General features: G+C 43.8%; 1 protein-coding gene across 1 annotated transcript in view; it reads right to left on the bottom strand.

Moving 5' to 3' along the window:
* itga9 (integrin, alpha 9) overlaps positions 1–20,518 on the bottom strand; it is a 48,670-nt gene that overhangs the window by 6,968 nt on the left and 21,184 nt on the right. Inside the window, exons 16-26 of the mRNA XM_076162855.1 lie at positions 10,166–10,318; positions 8,095–8,171; positions 7,518–7,665; positions 4,017–4,103; positions 3,576–3,655; positions 3,299–3,382; positions 2,538–2,646; positions 2,306–2,413; positions 890–1,015; positions 621–740; positions 422–517 (exon numbers count right to left, since the gene is read on the bottom strand). Of these exons, the coding sequence (XP_076018970.1) occupies positions 422–517; positions 621–740; positions 890–1,015; positions 2,306–2,413; positions 2,538–2,646; positions 3,299–3,382; positions 3,576–3,655; positions 4,017–4,103; positions 7,518–7,665; positions 8,095–8,171; positions 10,166–10,318 (1,188 nt within the window). The remainder of the gene's footprint in view (positions 1–421; positions 518–620; positions 741–889; positions 1,016–2,305; positions 2,414–2,537; positions 2,647–3,298; positions 3,383–3,575; positions 3,656–4,016; positions 4,104–7,517; positions 7,666–8,094; positions 8,172–10,165; positions 10,319–20,518) is intronic.

A 20,518-nucleotide genomic window follows, 5' to 3' on the forward strand; every position in this document is an offset into this window, starting at 1 on the left:
TGTGACCTTTTTTTCTGTTGGAGTTGGCAAGTGAAAGTGTGTCAAGGCTGCTGATCCAGAATGGGTGAAAGCAAAGACTAAAGATAGGATCAGTGAACCGAATGTAAACAACGGGGCCCCGAACCGACATAAATCAACAGTGGATTAGACTCTGCTATCACTCTCAAACCGATTGATGGGTAATGCAGAAAACATACTAGACCACAAACTTCATCTATGTATAAATTAAGGGGAAATAAGTATGAAAGTGTATTAAGCTGATGGCTGAAAATAAGGATTTAGACCAGATTAGTTCAGTCTTATAGTTAGTTACTACTTGTGATCTTCAGGTCGTCTTGAGGTGGAACATGAACTTGTACACACTACGCAAAAGTGCTGGGAGATAATGTAGGTGCGTCGATTGATTACACGTCATACTCACAGAAATATCCTCTGGCAGGCCGTTTGGCACCTCCAAGGCCCTGTTATCCACTTGCACATTGCCTCTTGTCACAAACTGGATAACAGAGGAGCTATCCTGTGGGAAGAAGAAGAAGAAGAAGGTGGAATATTGTTACCCGGGAGGCATCGCAATAACCTGTGAATGACTCCAGTGATCTAGGTTGCGATTTGTCTCTTACCCTCTTTAGAATTTCAGTGTTGAGCAGAACTTTGACATCTATACTCAAAGCTTCTTCTTTTAACAGGGGGCCCAGACTACAGGAGATGGTCAGGCACGCTCTGCCTGGTCGGTCGCAGTCCTGTCAAGAGCAGGAAACAGAAAGAAAAATAGAGTGAGCCAGAGAGATGTGTGATAAACACGGGCTAAAAAAGAAAGGAGTCCTGGCGGGGAGTTGAGCGTCTGTGACCTCTGACATGTCAAAGTGCGAAACGAGAGCCATATATTTACCAAGACTTTGCGGCCCGATTTGGTGAAGAAGGCAAATATGGAGTGGAAGATGCTCTCTCTGTCTTGGGGGATAGTGCAGGGTGTCGGGTTCCTGTGAGGGGTGCAGTTCCCTCTGCCGTCAGCCACCTGAAATACCACAGAGGAGCCAAATTAGTCCTGTCTCCTCAGTTCCCCTCGTAAGGTTTTAGTTTAAAATCTGTTTTGCACATAGCAGACATGACATACCGCAGGATTGAGTTTGTTGGACTCAATTGTTGTCTGTCATGCTTATTTAAAATGGAAATCTCTGTTTGATGTTCTGTTTGAGTCCATTTTTTCCTCACCTAAACTGTCCCGGGCCTCACTATTGTTGTGTCCCTGACAGGAAGTTCTCCCTCAGCAAGATGCTGGTGCCCCTCCCAAACAGATTTCCCATATGGAGTGATTTAGAGGTGGCGGGTTTACTGCCCTCCCCCCGGGGAACACTTCCCCTTTACCCTCTCTGCAGCCTGGACCTGGAGCTCTGGAGAAGGAAATATCCTAAAACCTTCCTCATTGTCTGTGCTGCTGCCACCCAGCATGTCTGCCTGCACGCCGCTTTTATTGCGGTGCTTTCTCACGTCCTGTGTTTTTTTGCTGCTGTTGCTGCTGTGAAGATTCATTAGCTGCACTAACTTGAACCTGGTGAAATCCCCCACAAGAACCAAATCTTGGATTGAGGTATTTTGTGCAACAGAAACTTTTATATCACGTCCGAGCAAACAGAGACCTTTATAAAATCAGTCTATAAAATATATGTGTGAAACTGTCATAGTGTGCCATAGGCTAGACACAGTGTTAACAGCGTTTATGGAGTGTGGTCCCAGGCTGGGGATGGGACAGGGCAGTAGCCAGCGCTGCAGGTGTCCCATTCCCATTTCGTGCAAGCTGTCTGATCCCATGAAAGTGATTCCAGATGGGCTCAAGGAGGGTGGGATACAGTCAGCCCAGGCTGCCCATTCACAGTAAATACAATTAACGGCTTGAGCTCCCCCATGATCTACCTATATGAAAGGAGCAACGCAAGGGTTAAGAAAACACGATGCCCCGGCGGGAGTATTGTGTTTCTTTATCTAAATGCGAAATGTTGTGAAACTAAATGTTTGGCCTGCTTCAGTAGCTACATCAACACTTTTGCGTAGACTTTTGCTGGCCAACTGGTACCTCACACTGTGCAGAACATTCAAGCTGTGTGACACACAGTCCTCCATTATAGCAGTGTTTTGTGTGTCTTTTTAGTCGGTATACAGTGGGCAGATGTGCCAGGAAGACAACACGACTTCAGTTGGATAGATGCCAGAACTTGGAGTGATGAATGTGACTGCCTGCAGGTGAATACATGAATAAATAATGCTTAGGGTGGCAGGTATGTGGAGAGAGACGGTTACTGGCATCCACCTGTGTGTCAATGATGTGGAACATATCGGCTCCGTTGCCAGCCAGCCGGTTGGGTATCCTGATGTCCACAGAGGAGCCAGGAAGCCTGCTGGGCCCGTTGTTTATAGCCTGGAACCATATCACAAAGAGACAAAGAAAGATGGAGTCAGAGAAAAACAAAGAGGTGAATATACTGTATGGGGCGACGTGTGTATAAACAATGAAACGCCTATATAGTTTGTGCCGGTTGTACCTGGAAAGTGAGATTGAGAGGCTGAAAGTCGCATTCCATGTCTTCTAGTTGGACGAAACGTGAAGCATCAATGGAGTTTCCATACACAAAGGAGGAAGGTGTCACCACACTGTGAACAAAAAGCCACAGTGTTCAGAGGAGTGAAGTCTATTTATTTGGAGGAGGCAGTGGCTCAGTGGGTAGTGCTTCCGCTTGGGAACCGGAGGGTCGCCGGTTCGAGCCCCTGCCGAGGTGCCCCTGAGCAAGGCACCGAACCCTCAATTGCTCCCCCCTCTGCGAAGGGTGGTAATGTAATGTAAGTCCCTTTGGATAAAAGCGTCTGCCAAATGATCGTAATGTATTTGATTGTCCAAAGAATCAACCTTGAAAGCAGCGAGGGGTAATGCTCTGGCTTTAGTCTTTCCGTTGGCCAGTCAGCAGAGTTATGGTTGGTAGTGGTGATATGAGTCAGATGTGTGCAGCTTTGCTCTGCAGCCTCCCTTCACTTTAAAGACACCAGGCATAGCAGCCTTATCAGATGTCAGAGTTCTGGCAGATTTGGGCTGTTTTACATCTCTCTCCCTTCCCTCTGAAGCGGCGCTGTGATAAAGTACTCACAGATAAGGCTTCTCAACTTGATGTGCCCCATACTGACAATAGTCCTTCCTCTCCCACACAGAGCAAACAGCTGGTGAACCAGTCCAAGAGTCTACGGGAGTCTACTGAGTATGAACTAGAGTCAAACCTTTCTGTTAGTTGTTTGTGTTTGTTCTTGTTCTTACCCAGTGATGGTTGTGTCAGTCTCATGAATGAGAGGGATGGACAGATCCAAAAAGTTGTCAGTGAGTTTGTGCTCGGGATTGCCACTAAAATAAAAGACACACAAAGGCATGAGGTCAGTTGAAGCAAACAGGATGACATCTTTCAATATGGGTCATGGTGCTGGGCACATTTATGGGGGAAGAACTCTATTTTTAGCATTTTTTCTCCAGTCCTTTTATAGTAAACAGATGGCTGTTATCAGGTTTTAGTCTGAAATGTTGAACTTCATATACTTGCCTTTTTGCTTTAATTAAGAACTGCAATGTGTCATTTATCCCAGAGAGCTGGCTTGTGTCAAAAATCACTGCAAAATGATACTGGAGGGAGGGAGAGGGAGAGGGGGAGGGGGAGAGAGAGAGAGAGAGAGAAAGAGAGAGAGAGAGACAGAGACAGAGACAGAGACACAGAGAGAGACACAGAGAGAAAGAGAGAGAGAGTCAGGTTACAGTTGTGTCTGATTTACAGTATTATTAAAATTAAATAGCTGGCGATGCTATTTGTCTGCTGTAAGAGGTTAAGGTGATTCATAAGTCAGTTCATTTAAAAATGCAGTCAGCAGGAAAGAACACACAACTACAAAGAACTACAACTATGGTTTTAACAGGCATATCAGAGTGTGACAGACAGTTTACGTCTGCGGTGACATTGTGTGTTTAGTTGCACATTAGTGAGCGATACCTTTGTCTGAGCTCTCATGAAGGGAAATCCCACGCTGCATTTAAGGAAGTCCAAATCAACAAGGACACAGGAAATGCCCTTTTCTTCCTGTCAAAAAGAAAGACAAGAGAGTGAGGGGCTGATAAAGACAGACACACTGGAGACAGAGTGGGAGACACACAGGAAGACAGAAGACAGAGGGAGACGGACTAGACGAGGCAGATTTGAGACGTTAATAAGGAAATGGTGAAAAGAAGGAAAACGCACATGTGTAGCAGAGAGGAGCGGGCACACACACTGACACCGACACACACACACGTGCACACATTTGCAGAGTGATGAATGTATATATAACAACAGGTTTCTATATACAGTATAAAAGAAGGGAGTCTCATGTGCTGTTGAAAGTCTAAATTGGGTTAAAAGAAGAATGTAAAAAGCATTGATGGCACACACACACACAGACACACACACTTCTTAGAGGGTGGGTAATTGGACAACCTCCAGGCTGTGTGTTTGGAAGCTTGTCTAAACAATATGGAGCTTCACCGGCTGCACTGTGTAAACATTCGGGCCTTGACCCTACGTGGAGTAAGAATTCTTTTGGAGGGAGTTCACTGAGAGGCTGTCTGCTCAGCACGTGAGCGCAGATACTTCACCGCGACTTCATCGTTTATAAAGACACACACTCATGCTTCTCCAGCGGGGGCTTAAGTTAAGTCATACGAAATGTTTGCATGCATGGCGTGCTGCCCGGTTTTAGCTCATGTTTAATACCCGTCCGTGTTTCCTGCGCTGACTGTGTTGACATATTCAAGAGGTAGAGATCCATCCACAGCATCATCCACACTCCAAATCGCCTTATTCAGCAGTTTCTCCATGTCAGCGCAGGGCGGGGCTCTGCCCTCCATCTTCATTAAGTCAGCTAAAATAAGCAGCGCTGCCCTTTGCATGGAGATGGTGAGTTCTGCAGGGGGGGAGGATGGGGACCCCAGCACAACTGGCAATGATGGAATTTCCTCTATTTCCTGTATTCCTGAGTGCTGCTGTGCAAACACTGGCTGTCCCATGGGGCTGGGCAGGATTGGGGAAGTCAGCCTGTTTACCCATCACCCACCTGGCGACCCTTGAGAGTGAACAGAGCGCTCAGACATATCGCGTGTTGTCCCTCCGTACGGTGATAAGTGACCAAAGTCTGTTTGTTCAGCACTGCTTCACTTTCTCATTCTTGCTTACTTTCTCTGTCAGGAACAAACACGCTGGGATTTCACAAATGGCAGCCCCATAAAATATCAGTGACTGTGTTTATACTGTTTTAGTGTCAGCTGAAGCCTCTAGTGACGCAGTGCTTCAGTGAGGATGACAATACACAGGAGGCCCATTTTCTATGTAGTGTGTGTCACTTCACGTCTCTAGTCACTTCAGTATTTATACATTTGGCTTCATCTTAGTCTGACTTGTTCAAAACAAAGTCGTCATCTGCTTTGCACCGTCTGTATAAAGACCATAAACAAAGTACAATGTGCTCTGACAGCAATATCAGATACAAAGCCGCTCTTTGTATGAAAGGGCATGAAAGTCATTCATTGATCCCTCGTACTTAATAGTTGGATTCCAATCTGGATACTGACTGAGATGCAACAAACTTCAACAAACGTCTCAGGAGGCAGAACATCACAACCAAGCAGTTTTTGAAGAAATTGTGCATGAAAGGGTAAATCTATTTCTTATGCGTTTTCATGATTTGGACTTACTCATCAAGGCTTGTAATGTGAATGTTAATATAGTTAAGCAGTTTCTTTTAAACTTATGTAATGCACCGATCCTGGAACACAACAGGGAGTGGATTACACTATTTTAGTACTTTTCTCCCTTAACCTCCTCTCTTCTCACTCCGGATTCACCACAAACATGATGGGACTAAATATGTCCTCTATTACTCTGACCCTTCCAAAATAACAAATGTAATAAACTCAAAACTGCAAGAGATAAAAAGAGAAAAAAAAACAGGAGCAGATGCAGCAGTCTGACTCCCATGGGAGGGACGGGAGAGCTCCTGAAACCAATTCACCTCCACAGCTTTCAGACAGCTTGTGTTGCAAGAACAACAGAGAGATAGCAGACCCCCACGCTTACATAGGGGGGGGGAGCACAAGTTCAGCCTTCACTCAGTGGAGAAACAGCTTCAGGGGAGGATTAGGAGCTGCCCTTCACTTTGCAAAAAGGGGTCATATCAACACCTTGGACTTCTACACTAATAATTAGAAATGGCTCGCAGTGCAGCCAGTAGTAAAGCCTGTTGGCGGCCCCCTTTGTCACATCATCTCTATACTGTTTGCTTCCTCTTTCCTTGGTGGAGAAGGCCACCCTGATTTACTGGTTTACTTAAGGTAATCCGATCTTAAAATTAGCTATGAAACACTAGTTTCTTCAACTTAAGTTCAATATTGCCCCTGAGTTTGTGCGCTTCACATTGAGAAACCTGCAGGGGGAAAAACAAACATCAAATCCATTATGAGGGGTGAAACCCTCTCTAGATGGATGTCTTCTTTGCAGGCGACTGAAAATACGCTGAACTCACGCAGGCTCTCGACTGACGTGGCATCTGTCTCAGATACGGATCGGACCTGCTGGCTTGTGTGAGTGAGCGAGCGAGCAGACGCGAGCAGAGGCTGAGCTGGACGCTGGCTCGCTTCCTCTGTGAAATCTATCCATGTACATGCATCTCCTGAGGTTTGATGTGGGTTGACAGTGGGTAGGAATGACTTTAACAGTAAGAGCAGGTCTTAAACCGTTTTCCAATAGAGGTCAAACACTATGAGGAGTTATGTGAGAGGAGGTCAGTCATAATCCTCCCCTCACACACCTGTATCCAGCATTTTAACAGCATCCCTATGGGGTTTCCTTCATGCATAACGTGATTTGAATGGTGGATAAGTCGAGTGTTATGGGAATCTTTCCATTTGTTTTCATGAACGCACATTTCACAGCTTCTATTCTGACATATGTGTTGTGGATTTTGTTGACATGTTGGGTCTGGCAAGCGTACGAACGGCCTGCCAGAGGAGTCGTCCTCAGAGACAGGACAGCTGCTGCCGCCACCGCTGCTGCTCTCCTTCTCCTCCTCCTCCTCCTCTTCCTCGCCTTCATCCTTTCATGCTCTGGGCTGCCTGCAGAGCTCACGCAGACGGCTCTGTTCTCAGGTCTGTCTTTCTGCACGCTTCGTTGTTTAGACTGCTCCCTTGACATTTTATAAGCAATTTCATCAGTCTTTTTAAAATAAACTTTATCGTAGAAAACTATACGTCGCAACAGACCATTACTAATATCCAGGTGCTACGTGTTACATCTGGATCCTCACACAGCGGCTGCAGGTTGCTTTGCTATAATTTCTGTAGTTTGCTTGCACTCTACCCACAAACTGTATTCACTGCAGCAAAACAACCGGCTGATCATAAAAACAAATACAGTGACCAAAAGAAATAAACAGCAGATAGTTGTGCAGCCACAAGAGCAACAGACCTTCTGCCAGAAGTTGATGTAGAACACTTCTCTGGAGAAGTTGAAGTAGATGTTAGTGTCATAGGCGTCATCTCCAGCGTTGGAGATGGTCATGTTCAGTGAGACGTTCCGCACTCCACCGAGGGCCAAGTGGGGCTTGACATGCATTCTGATGGAAACATACAGCAGACAATGAATTCTAGAGCATAAACAAGTAGCTTATAATACGGACAGAGATGACGTAAGGGTTTACAAAGATGATGTTTTTGATTTATTCTGATATGAAACCTAAAGAGAAGTGGGTCGTAAAAAGAGTATTTGCTTTTTCAGGGAGTAGATAATGGACGCTGCTTATCAGGACCAACATAAGCTGTGTGGTTTCAAACAACAAGAAGAGCGGGAACTCCCTGACGACGGAAAAAAACATATGGACATCCTCCAACATTTTCGGGGCCAAGCATGGCGTCATGGTTCTACCGCCCACACCCATATAGCCTAACTTCTATGACGTCAGCTTGCTTTGGTTGGAGACGAGTGCCGACAAAGAGAAGTCATCACAATCTAAAATGAGCGATGAAGAAGAAGAAGAAGGTTTTACCCAGAAAGTAGCAGTTTCCCGTGAAGCCGAAGGTCTGCGGCGCAGTCGTCCGACAGGCAGTTCTTCTCAAACCAAGTCTGGGTGAGGAAAAAAGTTCAGAACTCAGCAAATGACCTCATACTGTCCTGCACACATGCACACATTATCTAAACACTCAGACTAGGGGGCAGTGTTGTGTTGTTGCTAGAATGACGGACTCCAGCCAGTAGATTTGTATCTTTGAAGGCCAGGTTCTTTCCTCTATCTGATCTCTTTCTGATCCCTGTTTCTGTCAGTGCAAGGACCGTCTTTGGTTTTTACGGCTGGATCGTAAAAAGAAAGTGAAGTCAAGCGGTGAAGTCCCACATAACACAGACGAATTTCAGATAAATGGATTCTCTAAGTGCTGAAAGATGCTAATCCTCCAGTTTTTAGAAGTGCAGACACATGTGTGGCAGGTTAGAGGTGGTTGCAAAGAAAATAAATGAATCAAGCTGTTGGACTCCACTCAAGAAAAAGATAACACAGCCAGCAAGCACCAAGCTGGTAAACTAACACCAAATCATCATAACCTCAATTTGAAACATTTCCTTCATTCTTTCTGTGGGCAAGGAAAGACGGGACTTTTGTTTCCTTATATCAGGTCTGTGGTGAATGTAATTATTACTCCAATGAATTCAGGAAGTGAAGTACATTCGAATCTGAATTTGTTTAAAAGGACCAGTTGTTACGGTGGAGTTGTGTGTAATTATAGACCCTGGGAAGAGAATGAATGAATGAATGGAGGGTACAAAAGAACATAAGCTCAGCCTGATTATTTCCTACTCTTAAGTGCATGATGACATGAGAATCGTTCAGACAGGCAATGATTATTTTTCAGTAACTCGTAAACTCAAATGAATTACAGCATTAAACTGAGAATGTCAATCACATTGGTGTTGTTTGTAATCTGAATGAACTCCTATGGAACCCTGTGCTATAACTGAAACAGGGCAAAGATAGATGTCTGGCGTACTACAATAAAAGCTGAACATATCTAGTGGATTTCCAAATAAAACAGCTTTATGCTATAACGCCTTACAAAACCAATTATCTTTAGGTACTATTTTTCCTACACCCAGCATGCAAAGTATATACGAGTCTCACAGCTACTTCAGAATACAAATACAGATGTTCAGGATAAAATGTCAAAGGAAAACACGTAAAAGCAACAGTGAACATATTTGTATCTAACTAAACCCATAACTTCAAGTGCAGTATTTTTGAATGGCTTTTCAATGTATTCAATAGGTCCATAAGGGAGCTGTAAGTAAGTCAGTGGGAAATTTTTGTCATATAAGATTGATTGCTACAGTATTGACATCCTGAAAGATGTATGTGACTTACTGACAAAAGAGTCTGGATATATGAACTGGCCATTGGAAATAGAGTATTTTCAGATCAAAATTTGAGTAATCGCTCTCATCCTGTTTACATGCTCTTGCCTCTTCTGCTCTCGCTTCCTGCGGCGCCACTGTGCACATTGAGTGTTAAGGCCATTAAAGGTTGCATTTTATCCCGTCCGACAAAAGCCTGGTCTCTTCTGATTGGCCAGTCAAGCCAGGACTGACCTGCTGACACCCACAAATTGCGAAACATGGGTGCTGAGTAAACACTCTCTTGCGTCACACTTAAAAGTTTAAACGTTATTGATCTGCATAGGAAAATGTGTCTTCATGTCATTTGAATCACTACTACTTGCAACCATGGTAGTCCCGGCCTACAAAGGCAAAGTGCCTCAGTCAAGGGCAATGGCAGGAACATTAACCTCACACAAATCTTTTGATGGTGCCAGAAACCAGAGAACATGCAGACCCCAGACCCTCTTGTAGTGGGACCCAGGTGTGTAACTTGGTAAGTTAAAATATCTGACCCATGGGTTTGTCTTAATGGATGTATTATTGTAGAGGTTTCTTACCTCGGACTAGGATCAACACTCCCCACTTAGTTCCACTATAAAGCATTTAGGGGAATCAAAAAACACACGTCCCCTTTATAGGATGTTCTCTTCAGCACATACCTTCATCCCATCACATTCATGAATACTCCTTACCTCATTCTTCGCTGCAATCTTGTTTCCTTTCCTCCACCGCAGCACTGGGGAGAGTGCAGGCAGGTCTCGCTCCTGGTGTCCACTCAGCACGTGTTTCCCGAGGCTGTAAGCCACCTCAAACGTGATGGCCGTGAACACGTCCTTCACGTCCTTCTGTAGAGAACACAAACAAACGGTCTGCTTTAGCACGGACGCAAAACTATCCAAAACTCCGAAAAATCCTTTTGACCTCAAAGAAAAGCTGTCACAGAACTGCCCGAGCTGATTATCATAATTTAACATCTTTCTGCCGCCGAGGTCCTCTGCAAAGATTGTTTACACTGCAGGCTAACTATTGAAACAACAATCTTGATACAATCTTGTTTTAAAGCCATGGAAAAGAGCCTTGTGTTTTCACTCAGTACATTCACCTGCACACTAAACTCACAGTATAACATAGAAAAATGTGAAAGAAAATGTATACGTAGATAAAAGTCTATTATTCCGAGAATTTACATGCATATTGACACACGGAATTCCTGACAAACCTTTCAAACCTTGAGTTAATGGACTTGCAATCAATCATTTCAATCTGTGTTTACGTGACATTAGCATAAAATGACTTTACAATTGAAGTTTTAATGTGCATGAATAGAATGCTGTTTGATGATGAAGTACTGTATAATGCTGAGAATGCTGAGCTGTGTATACAAAGTGTGGTCATCATGTGAGAACCCTCTAAACCTCGTAATATATGGTCAGTTTATTCCCGTCGTTTTATTTCTACAAAAGAAAGCCGGGGGCCAAGTTCTCAGGCAAACGGACACATGGCTCTCCAAAAAGTCACGTCTTCTGTTGGCGTCCCCTCAAACAGATATCAGTTTGTCTCTAGCTACTCAATCTGAAACCGCGAAACCTTTGTGTTTAACCTGGCAGCCCATTTGGAAACAACGGAGGCAGAATGAAAACAGAGAATTAACTCTGTTCACATCCCATATCTGAGTGGAATGGCAGGACTGAAAGGCATACATGGGAGAAGCAGATATACTTTTTTAGCTCTCCTGTCAATCACAACGGCCCCTCAGCTCTTTGAAAGCAGCTTGGTGGGTCTGGCTTACACACACACACACACACACACACACACACACACACACACACACACACACACACACACACACACACACACACACACACACACACACACACACACACACACACACACACACAGTGTCCATAGGCAATCTGTCCCTTTGCCCAACTGATGTCTGCCAACCTGGAGCCAAACCCACAATGTAAACACAAGGGCTTCCCTGGGCTTTCCGGTGGTCACTTAGGCCAACAGTCCTTTTGCGCTTTCCCTTTTTGCTCATTATCAGACAGTTTTCCGATGTCCACCCACCCGTCCCCCGGTGTCATGCAGGCGTACAGCCAGTCTGGCCTTTGAACATAACGGGCATCACAGCGGAGCGCTCGGCATGTGAGTTATAGCAGGAAAGGGGAAAAGTTAGGACATGAATAGACAGAAACAGAATAACAACACGGCCTGGCTGAATGTTGTGGAGAGTTTTCTGCGATTTTCGGTCACTATTATTACTCTTGTCTGTAATATAAACTAACAATCGAAAATGACCCGAGTTGAATCACCAGTTCCCACAGTAAAAGCGGTCAATGATAAGGCTCAGTAGCAGAGACACAAGAGGTCAACCTCCCATCCATCACCGGACTGCGGTTCATGCCTCATTGCACTTATAGAGGCTGTGTTGTTCTAGTAATACGGCTGTTCAGCTGGGAGGTAATATGAACAATGTTGTAGTCAGCGAGTGACAAGTGGTAGTATACTATGTGAGAGGACGGGCAAAATCCTCAGACTCAGTAGCCATTAAAGCCCAATGCTTCAAATGGGCCCTGTCCGCTGGCCTCTGAGTGAACTGACCCCCGGGAGCCCGGCGCAGAGGTCTCCACATCCAGCCTGAGCCCTCAACTCCCAAGTGTTTATCTCACGTTTTCACCAGCCACATGTGAACTGAGGGCAGGAGGTACATGGGTGCCTTTTTGCACAATCTTACCTTTTTTTAAAAGCACAATTTCCATAAAGAACTCACATGCTGTAGAGGGATTTCCATAGATTAACACTGGATCCATTATTGTGGAGATACAGAAACGCAGGATAACTAACTACGAGAGCCTGAGACACACACAGGCTGCACACATCAAAAGTGCCAGGGGGTCATTGGGCAAGGCATCGTTTAAGCTTTTTATAGCCTTTTATTAATGCTGCCAATTGCCCCACCCCTCCTCCCCCCGTGCCTGCCCCGGTCATTTACTCCCCCCGGAGTCAATCATTAATTCCTGTATTTATGGAACACGGCGGGCGGCGTTAATAGCCCTGTTACCTATAATTTCACGGACAACTGTTCATACACTTAGGTCAATTCCACCACAGAGAGCTTGTGACAGGTCACTGGTCACAGGTCTATGCTCAAAGGCTCCCATTGTGTTAATCCTCATTCGAAACACAAAAGCCTCAGGCTGAGTCTCTGAGCTCACATCAGACAGGCTCGTTTCCGCGCGTGGAATTTTCTTCGATTGAAAACACATTAGAAAACAATCCGAATCTGTACAGATGAGAATTTTGCCAATACATAAAAGGTCAATTTCCGTCAAACATGAGCAGTTGGAGGACGTCTTGTAATTCTGGAAGTACACTGAGCCTCTGTCATCATCCAGTGCACGGGATTATTAATGCTTCCAGTAACGCTGTAGACATGCCAAATAACCCACCAGGAAGCAACAGTGTTCCAGTAATTCCCATTGTACTTTGGAAAATGTAAATTGCCAACTATTGGAGAAAAATTCCTCATCTTAACGACACACTTGACATTAACTCTTCCTCCCTATATACATATACATACACTTGGCTTATAGGGTGCAGGGCAGCTTGTCATTCTTCCCGTTGTGAAAGAAAATAACTGGGAAATGGAGCTTTCACCTACAGCTCCCCCACTTTTTCTGAAACAAGATTTCTGCCAAAACACTATCTCAGTGTTCATATCCCGACTCAGGAACCATTTATTTAGTTTGGGTAGAGCCAAACTCCCACCATACCAACCATTCTTCCCTCTTCATTTCACTTCCCTCCACTTGCTCACTTATGATGTCGCTGAGCTCCTGCACCTCCTCTTTCCGCTCTCGAGTTGAACTGCAGCACAAGCTCTGATGTGTATCTGATCACTGAGATGGCAAAGCACCAAGCTACCCCTTCGTGATCACAAAGCAGTTGCACCACCGTGGGTGCGGGGGGATGATGATGTCACCTCCAAACGCTCTGATCCTCAGTTTCATGCTTGGCTGAAACGCACATAGCAGCTCAGTAAAGCTCTTCCGTCTGTCCTCTCAGCCAAACCGATCCCTCAGATGCGTATTGTCGACTGTATGCCCGGTCACGTCACGGGAAGTCTTTATGAACTGTGTGAAGGAAAGGCACACGCACTCCTCCTTTTTAGGACAATGGGTGTTTGGATGACATACAGCTTGTGACCATTCCATTCAAAGGATAAACGCCAGGGAATCTTAGAAAAATGGAAAAAGGCTTTCTCGTTAATTGATGGATGGATTTAACCTGTCAAAGTTTCAGGTTACGTGTGTACACTGAGACGTACAGAGACGTCTTGAAACTGAACGTATTTACATTAATGTGTCAAGCATATGGCAGACATGCACTTAGGGAGCTTATCTCAGCTTCTCCTTGAAGCCCAATAAGATCTAGAAGTGAGACAATAACTGATCTGTATTCTATACTGCCAGATAGACAACATGCCGGGGGAAACTATAGTGGCTACTTTCCCCCGGACTAAAGCAACTGGGATCTTTCGGAATAGGATAGCAGATGTCAAGAAGGCTTGATTGACACAATATGTGGGAGCCAGAGACGGCTGAAGAGAGAGAGAGAGAGAGAGAGAGAGAGAGAGAGAGAGAGAGAGAGAGAGAGAGAAATCTGAGTACGAGCAGCTTGATTCCCTCAGAGAAGCTAATCTTTCATTCTCATGCTGTGCCCTGAAAACCAATGAGCATCACAACAATCTGGAAGGGAGCCATCCGGTTTATGAAGGACTCGGCTGCTGTCTATTCTTAAACCGTTCAAGATTACATCCAGTTGTACTTGACTTATCTGTTATGAACTTCACTCTTAAATAACAACCTCCCATCCTCCTGTCATGTCCTGTTACAGTCCCCACAGGCCTCAATTTGTTGTTCCAAGTGACAGGATTTTATCTTAATAACATCTTCAAGCGCAGTTTGGTCTCGTGGGAATGAGCTTTTAAACCATCTCATGATATTATAGACATTTATGACCTTTTGCTCACGCGTTTGTCTCTTTAACTTGGTCATTTCCTGAATCTGTGTGTGTTCATTCCTCTGTTGAGGCCTGAAAGGAGGCATATTAAACAGATCTGCACATCCTTATTTGTATATTGGGGTAAGTTATGAAACCTCCCAATTCTATTATATGTGAACAAACTTTGCTTGCAGCACCACTGTGTGGTAACAGGCCGTTTTGGGTATCGTCTCTTTAAAGGGGGACACATGAGGACAAACATGCATGAATGCTTTTGCGGTAAAAGCCACTACAGAAAGTGGGTGGTAACATTTGCTTACTTGCAGGAGTGTTGTTTTTTAGTGCTTTCGTTTGAAGTCATCAGCACCAAAAGGAAGTGACCCTTATGAACACTTATCATTTGCAACTGACTGGCTGACTTTGCACAGGTTCCTGTTACCACAAAGGGTTTCTACAGATGTTGTTGTATGTTGAATGGTGCTCCCTGTGACCTATTAATCTACAACACAAATCGATATCCTTTCCTATAAAGTCCAACCTGTTGTCTGGACAGCTGAGTCAGATCTGTAGAAAGTAAAACACACATGCTGGCTACACACTTACTCTCTAGGCTTTGTACTCTGTGGGTGCATCTAACCAGGTTTGTTACATGTTGATATAAAGATGTTACAGAATTAGTCAGAATTGAACCTGAACTTCCAGGTCAGGTCAGGATCATGTAAGTTTGTTTTACTGGATGCAAGTTTTGCAACTCTCTACCACATTACACGATACAAATGAGGGAAACTCATCTCTTTCATGGTCTGATGGATTGCCTCTTCAAATTAAAAGGGTTTTGTCTAGTGTAATTTTAATTCAAAGTATCTGTTGCTATGTGTCTTGTTGACATGTTTCTTAAATGTTCTTCTAGCTTAAGTGAAATGTCTCGTCTGCTGCCAAAGGTCTTTAGACCATCAGTTCATCACTGAAACTAGAACATGTCCTTAATGTCCTGGTGAGGAAAAGACTACAACACAACAATGAACTTGGCTTTGGATACTTTTAGTCTGTTCAAAACCACATCATTCTTTGTAATGTGATAATGCCAGACGAGCGATCACACAAAGTGTATGCAGGATGCCTTTGAAAAAACTCCTGTGTTTACTCCAACTGCTGCAAAACACTCCAGCCTGTCTGAGGTTTGCAACAGAGGTAGACATTTTTAGATGTCTGTCCAGCTTCAGGCACCCAATCATATAAATCAAAACTCTATAAAAACAACCTGTTGTGCATCAAAAAATTTCTCTTTCCAGAAGCAAATCCTACTAACAAAGTATTCTCAAAAACAAAGACATGGCTGGTAGAATCCATTATGTTACTGCTACAGAACAAAACCAAGCATAGTGTTTCTGAAAAACTTCATATGTTTTTTTATAAAGTTTATGACTGTGTGGTTTCCAGTACTTTTTGTATGATTCTATTCTTCCTTCTTATGCTGCACCTTCACTTTCTCCTATACTGCACCTTTGCACAGATGAATCCCAGAGGATGCACCCTTCTGATTCCTATGTGTAACCTTTCTGTAAAGCACGGAGGCCTTTGGACAGGGAGGATGAATGGTGACAGCCGTGTGTTTTCACAACGCGTCAGAACTGTTGGTACAAGGCAAGTGTGATGCAGTCACAACTCACCAAAGACAGACAGGTGCAGGTGTTTTCCCAAGCGGTTCGGATTCAAATACCACGTTTGGAAAATACTCCATTCGGAATTATACATAACCATACATGACATGAGACTAGGGAAATGTATTCAAAGTTAAAAAGCATCCAAATTAAAGGGAACCTTGGTGAAAATCAGGCCCTGTTACACTGTTACTGTATTTTTAATGTGCTTATGTTCACATAGTCTGACTTTCTCCTTGTGCAAAAGTCCTTAGTAATTTTAGAAAACTACTATTGTTGTTTTTACTATAAATATTTGAGAATCTTATCTCATGTTGCAAAATAACGAGCAACAACAGTCCCCACTTTTCTACTAGATTGAGAATCAGAACGTCGCAAAAAGGAAATACTCAACTGAATTCCAAGTACTTAACTGTCCTTAATATACAGCCAGAATTATGAATTAGGATTTGGCTTACAAACAAGAACAACAACAAGTATTTATGATGCTCACATGCGTGCTGCTTTCCATTATAACTCATCAATGTCTAAGCTTTTCATCAGTGATACTTGCGGCCCTGTGAAGTCTGAAATGTGAAAAACTTGTACGTCGTGCCAGTTCTACATTGCTATCAGCCCAAAAATGACAAGGAATATCAGAATACAACTGAAAACATCAACAAATTTCAGTGCAAAGTGAGAACATTGTGAACCATCAGGATCCTGAGTACGATTTAGAGCTGATGTTCCCTTTACACTGTTAATCAACAACATCCTAACCTTTCGTGAGCCTGATTGTGCAAGATAGGGCGATAGTGTTATGTAACGTCTCCCATGAGCAAACGTGTGCCACATACTTCCTCCTGCCAAAACAGAGAAAGGATGTAACTGACAGGAAACGTATACCATCTGTACTGTCATGCACATTCATAAACAAACACCAGCAAAAAGCCTGATCCACGCTCAGAGCTGGACGAGTGCGTATCACAAAACCCTGCTGCTGCTCGTCTCAATCCTAAACTGATACGCACACAAACACGATCCTCTTTACTTCGGCCAAGCGGCAACATTACTGGCCGGTAAAAACGTGTATTTATTAGTTTTAAAAACAGCGTAAAGGTAAACACAAATTACAGGAACCTTTTATTGCCTCGCATGCATCATGAAGAAGGCATTCAACATTTGACCCTTGGACAGTTAAAACCACAGCTGGGATTTATAAAGCTGGACTGAAGGGTACCTCTTTAAAGGTATCTCCCCTGGTGGGTACTGGCAGATGGAATACGTTTACCAAACACACATTCCAAAATTATCAGAGTATGATTATTAGAAAATCCTGTCAACAACAACCACATTTTACACCATTAGTATCCAAAATCCAGTCATCCGTCTGAAAATACACAGCTGTATTCCCTCGTATCCCATTGTTGGAACTCTCCACTCCCTGCATTGTGGATTTCTCAACACGTTCCCTGTTTCTGAGCTATTTTTGGAATCATGACTTCATCTAATCTGGGAAGATCACTACTTCAGCCCATGGAAATGACCATACAGTCCTACATGAGCAGCAGCAGCAGAGTTGACCTGTGGAATATCAGCAGAGCCAGAGAGAAGAACTGAGTGCGCAAAGTTCTGTGTTGCTTTGCCGTCATTCCCAGAATTCTTGACCCAGGGCCATTGCCATGATTGTGTCTTTCTACCTTCACTCCCTGACTTTGCTCTTCTGTAACTGGATCTGATGAGTGGGGAGTCAACAAAAGAACACTTGCACGACTCTCAAAACAATTCTAAAGCTGAAAAAAAGGGGACAATCCACTTTACGTCCTTTTATGGAAGAAGCTTTGTGTTTTGGAGATCAAACAGAGATTAGAACGGAGTAGATTTCTGTCACTGGGGTCGACTATTTCATCATGCCAGAGGAGGGTGGGGGGAGGAGAAGGAGGAGAAGGAGGAGAAGAAGATGAAGATGAAGACGAAGACAAAGACAAAGACAAAGACAAAGACGAAGACGAAGAAGACAAAAAATGAATGAATGTGTAAATGCAAGATCATTGTAAAGGCATTTTAAACTACGTGGTCCATTTAATGAGATGAAGAAGAGCAAAAATAGATGATGAACAAAGATAAAGAACATCATCAATAACAACAAGAGGAGAAAGAAGAACATCAACAAGAAAAGGAAGGGGAATATGACAATATATAATCAAAATCAACAGAAAGAAAAGAGGAGAAGAAGAACAACAACATCAACTACAAGAAGTAGCCAAAGAAAAAACAGGAAAAGGAAGGAAAAGAACAAGAGTACCAAGAAGTTAAAACACTGAAATAAACATATCTGAGAAAACAGTAACAGTTTATGCAGTGTTGGCTAATCAAAATGCTGTTTTACTGACTTTCCCTGATAAATCTGATTAAAAGCGACAGAAGTCTATTAGCAACCGTTGCTGTTTAGAAAACAACAACAAGTGTCTGAAACCTTCCTCTCTTTGAGAGAAGAACTTCCTCTAACATCACCATCGTTCTTCCAAGCACATAAACAGGAAGCTCTTTATCTGCAATCACGCATTTAATTTTGGAAGGACAGTTTCCCAATGACTTAATATAATTAATTTTTACTGAGTTTCCAATGTTCATGGCGATTTCTACATCTGCGGTTTGCACAATTGATCTGCAGTCAAACAGTGTGATAGATTAGATGGCAGCAGGGTCGGTGGGCTCAGAATGGAGGGGATCAGGATCAGTGTGTGTGTGTGTGTGTGTGTGTGTGTGTGTGTGTGTGTGTGTGTGTGTGTGTGTGTGTGTGTGTGTGTGTGTGAGTGTGTGAGTGTGAGTGTGAGTGTGTGTGTGTGAGAGAGAGAGCCTGTCGCATCCCGCTGATAGAGGAGGCCTCCAGATGCTTCCTGGAGCTGATTTCGTCACTATGCACAAAAAATCTGGGTCACTTTTACCTCACTGTTATTGTTTCAGCCATTGTTTCTGGACAACACCCAGATAAACCTGCAGCTCCCAAACTGATTTGTCAAATCCACCTTGTGAAGGCATCATACAGTCTGCTCTGCACATAAACAAATCTCTTCTGTATACATTAGCTTGGCTTCCTTTGTGGCCGGCCCTGCCCATTTATGCAGGAAGCAGCACATCACGTCGACGCCACATGCGTGCTAGAAATATTCAATTTTAGTAATAAATAGGTTAACTACTGGGAAAAGATGAGTGGGGGTCACCAGCGTCTCTTTAAAGGAAACATCAGGATCTGGCCAAGTTACGTCATCACATCCTTTATCCTCCTCCGGTGGCACACAAGCCCAAGACAGGCAACACTGTGACTTCCTACTCATTCAGAATTCCTTTAATTGTATCCTTTCTCACACACACTCACACACACACACATACACACACACATGCGGAAGAGGGAAACATGACAGGAGAAACTCTCATTGTGGTCAGTCTTGGCCACCCATTACGTTGCCTTGCGGTGGCATAATGTGCTAGTAACCCGGCCAACAGACGGAGGAAACATTTTGCCCCGGCGTGCCTCGTTGCAAAAATCAACATATCATCGAATCAGCACAACCTTCAGTCAGTCTTGATATGCGTACCGACGACGGCTTTACCATGGCGACGGCATGGACTGAATTCAAATGAGGATCCACACCAAAAATAATATCCTGCTTACGTGTTTAGCGCACATGCATGAGAGCGAATTCATGTGATGCATGACTAGTTTTCGAAGGGTAATACATGTCTGCTGGCTGCACGAGCCTTCAGAAGAATCCACTTATGTTCTTTCTGGCACCACCATGTAGGGAAATCCTGACCAAAATATTACTCTGTGCTAAAATTAGTCTGCATATATTTTCCACAGTGTCCTGCAATTTCCCATTAATACTTGAATCTAACCGATTTTATTTATATGACAGCATCTGTGACATTTTTCCACTGGATTTATTACTTCACTGTACTACTCGAAGTATATTTTCCTTGTTTTTTCAACGTACTCTGGATAAATAAGTGCTTGACTTGCCGCCATGTGTAACAGAAGACAGCTGGATATGATTACCGCCCCGCTATATACTCTCATTGTATCAGCTCGCTTGGCTTTGGGTAAATGAAACCAGGGGTACGGCATCAAGGGAATTGCACATTTCTGTCCGACTGTAAAGAGGAAAACAAAGCAGGCAGTGTGGCAGGAGAAGGACTGTGAATTTCCATGTGGCACTGCTGAGGCTTTGGGTCTCTGTCTCGCTGTGGCTGTTGCCTGGATGCAGCTTTTACTCCCCTGCTTACGTCTCCCAGGGTTATCTGTGGATCTGTGGAGAGCAGCTCTGGGTCAAACACCACGGTGTGTATCATTTCTGACATTTTGTTTTGACTCAAGCCGACTACCAGATTGGTTTG

This window comes from Genypterus blacodes, unplaced genomic scaffold (assembly GCF_046128005.1).
Source record: "Genypterus blacodes isolate CSIRO-AG114 ecotype Tasmania unplaced genomic scaffold, CSIRO-AGI_Gbla_v1 ptg000012l_1, whole genome shotgun sequence".
NCBI classification, from domain to species: Eukaryota; Metazoa; Chordata; class Actinopteri; order Ophidiiformes; family Ophidiidae; genus Genypterus; species Genypterus blacodes.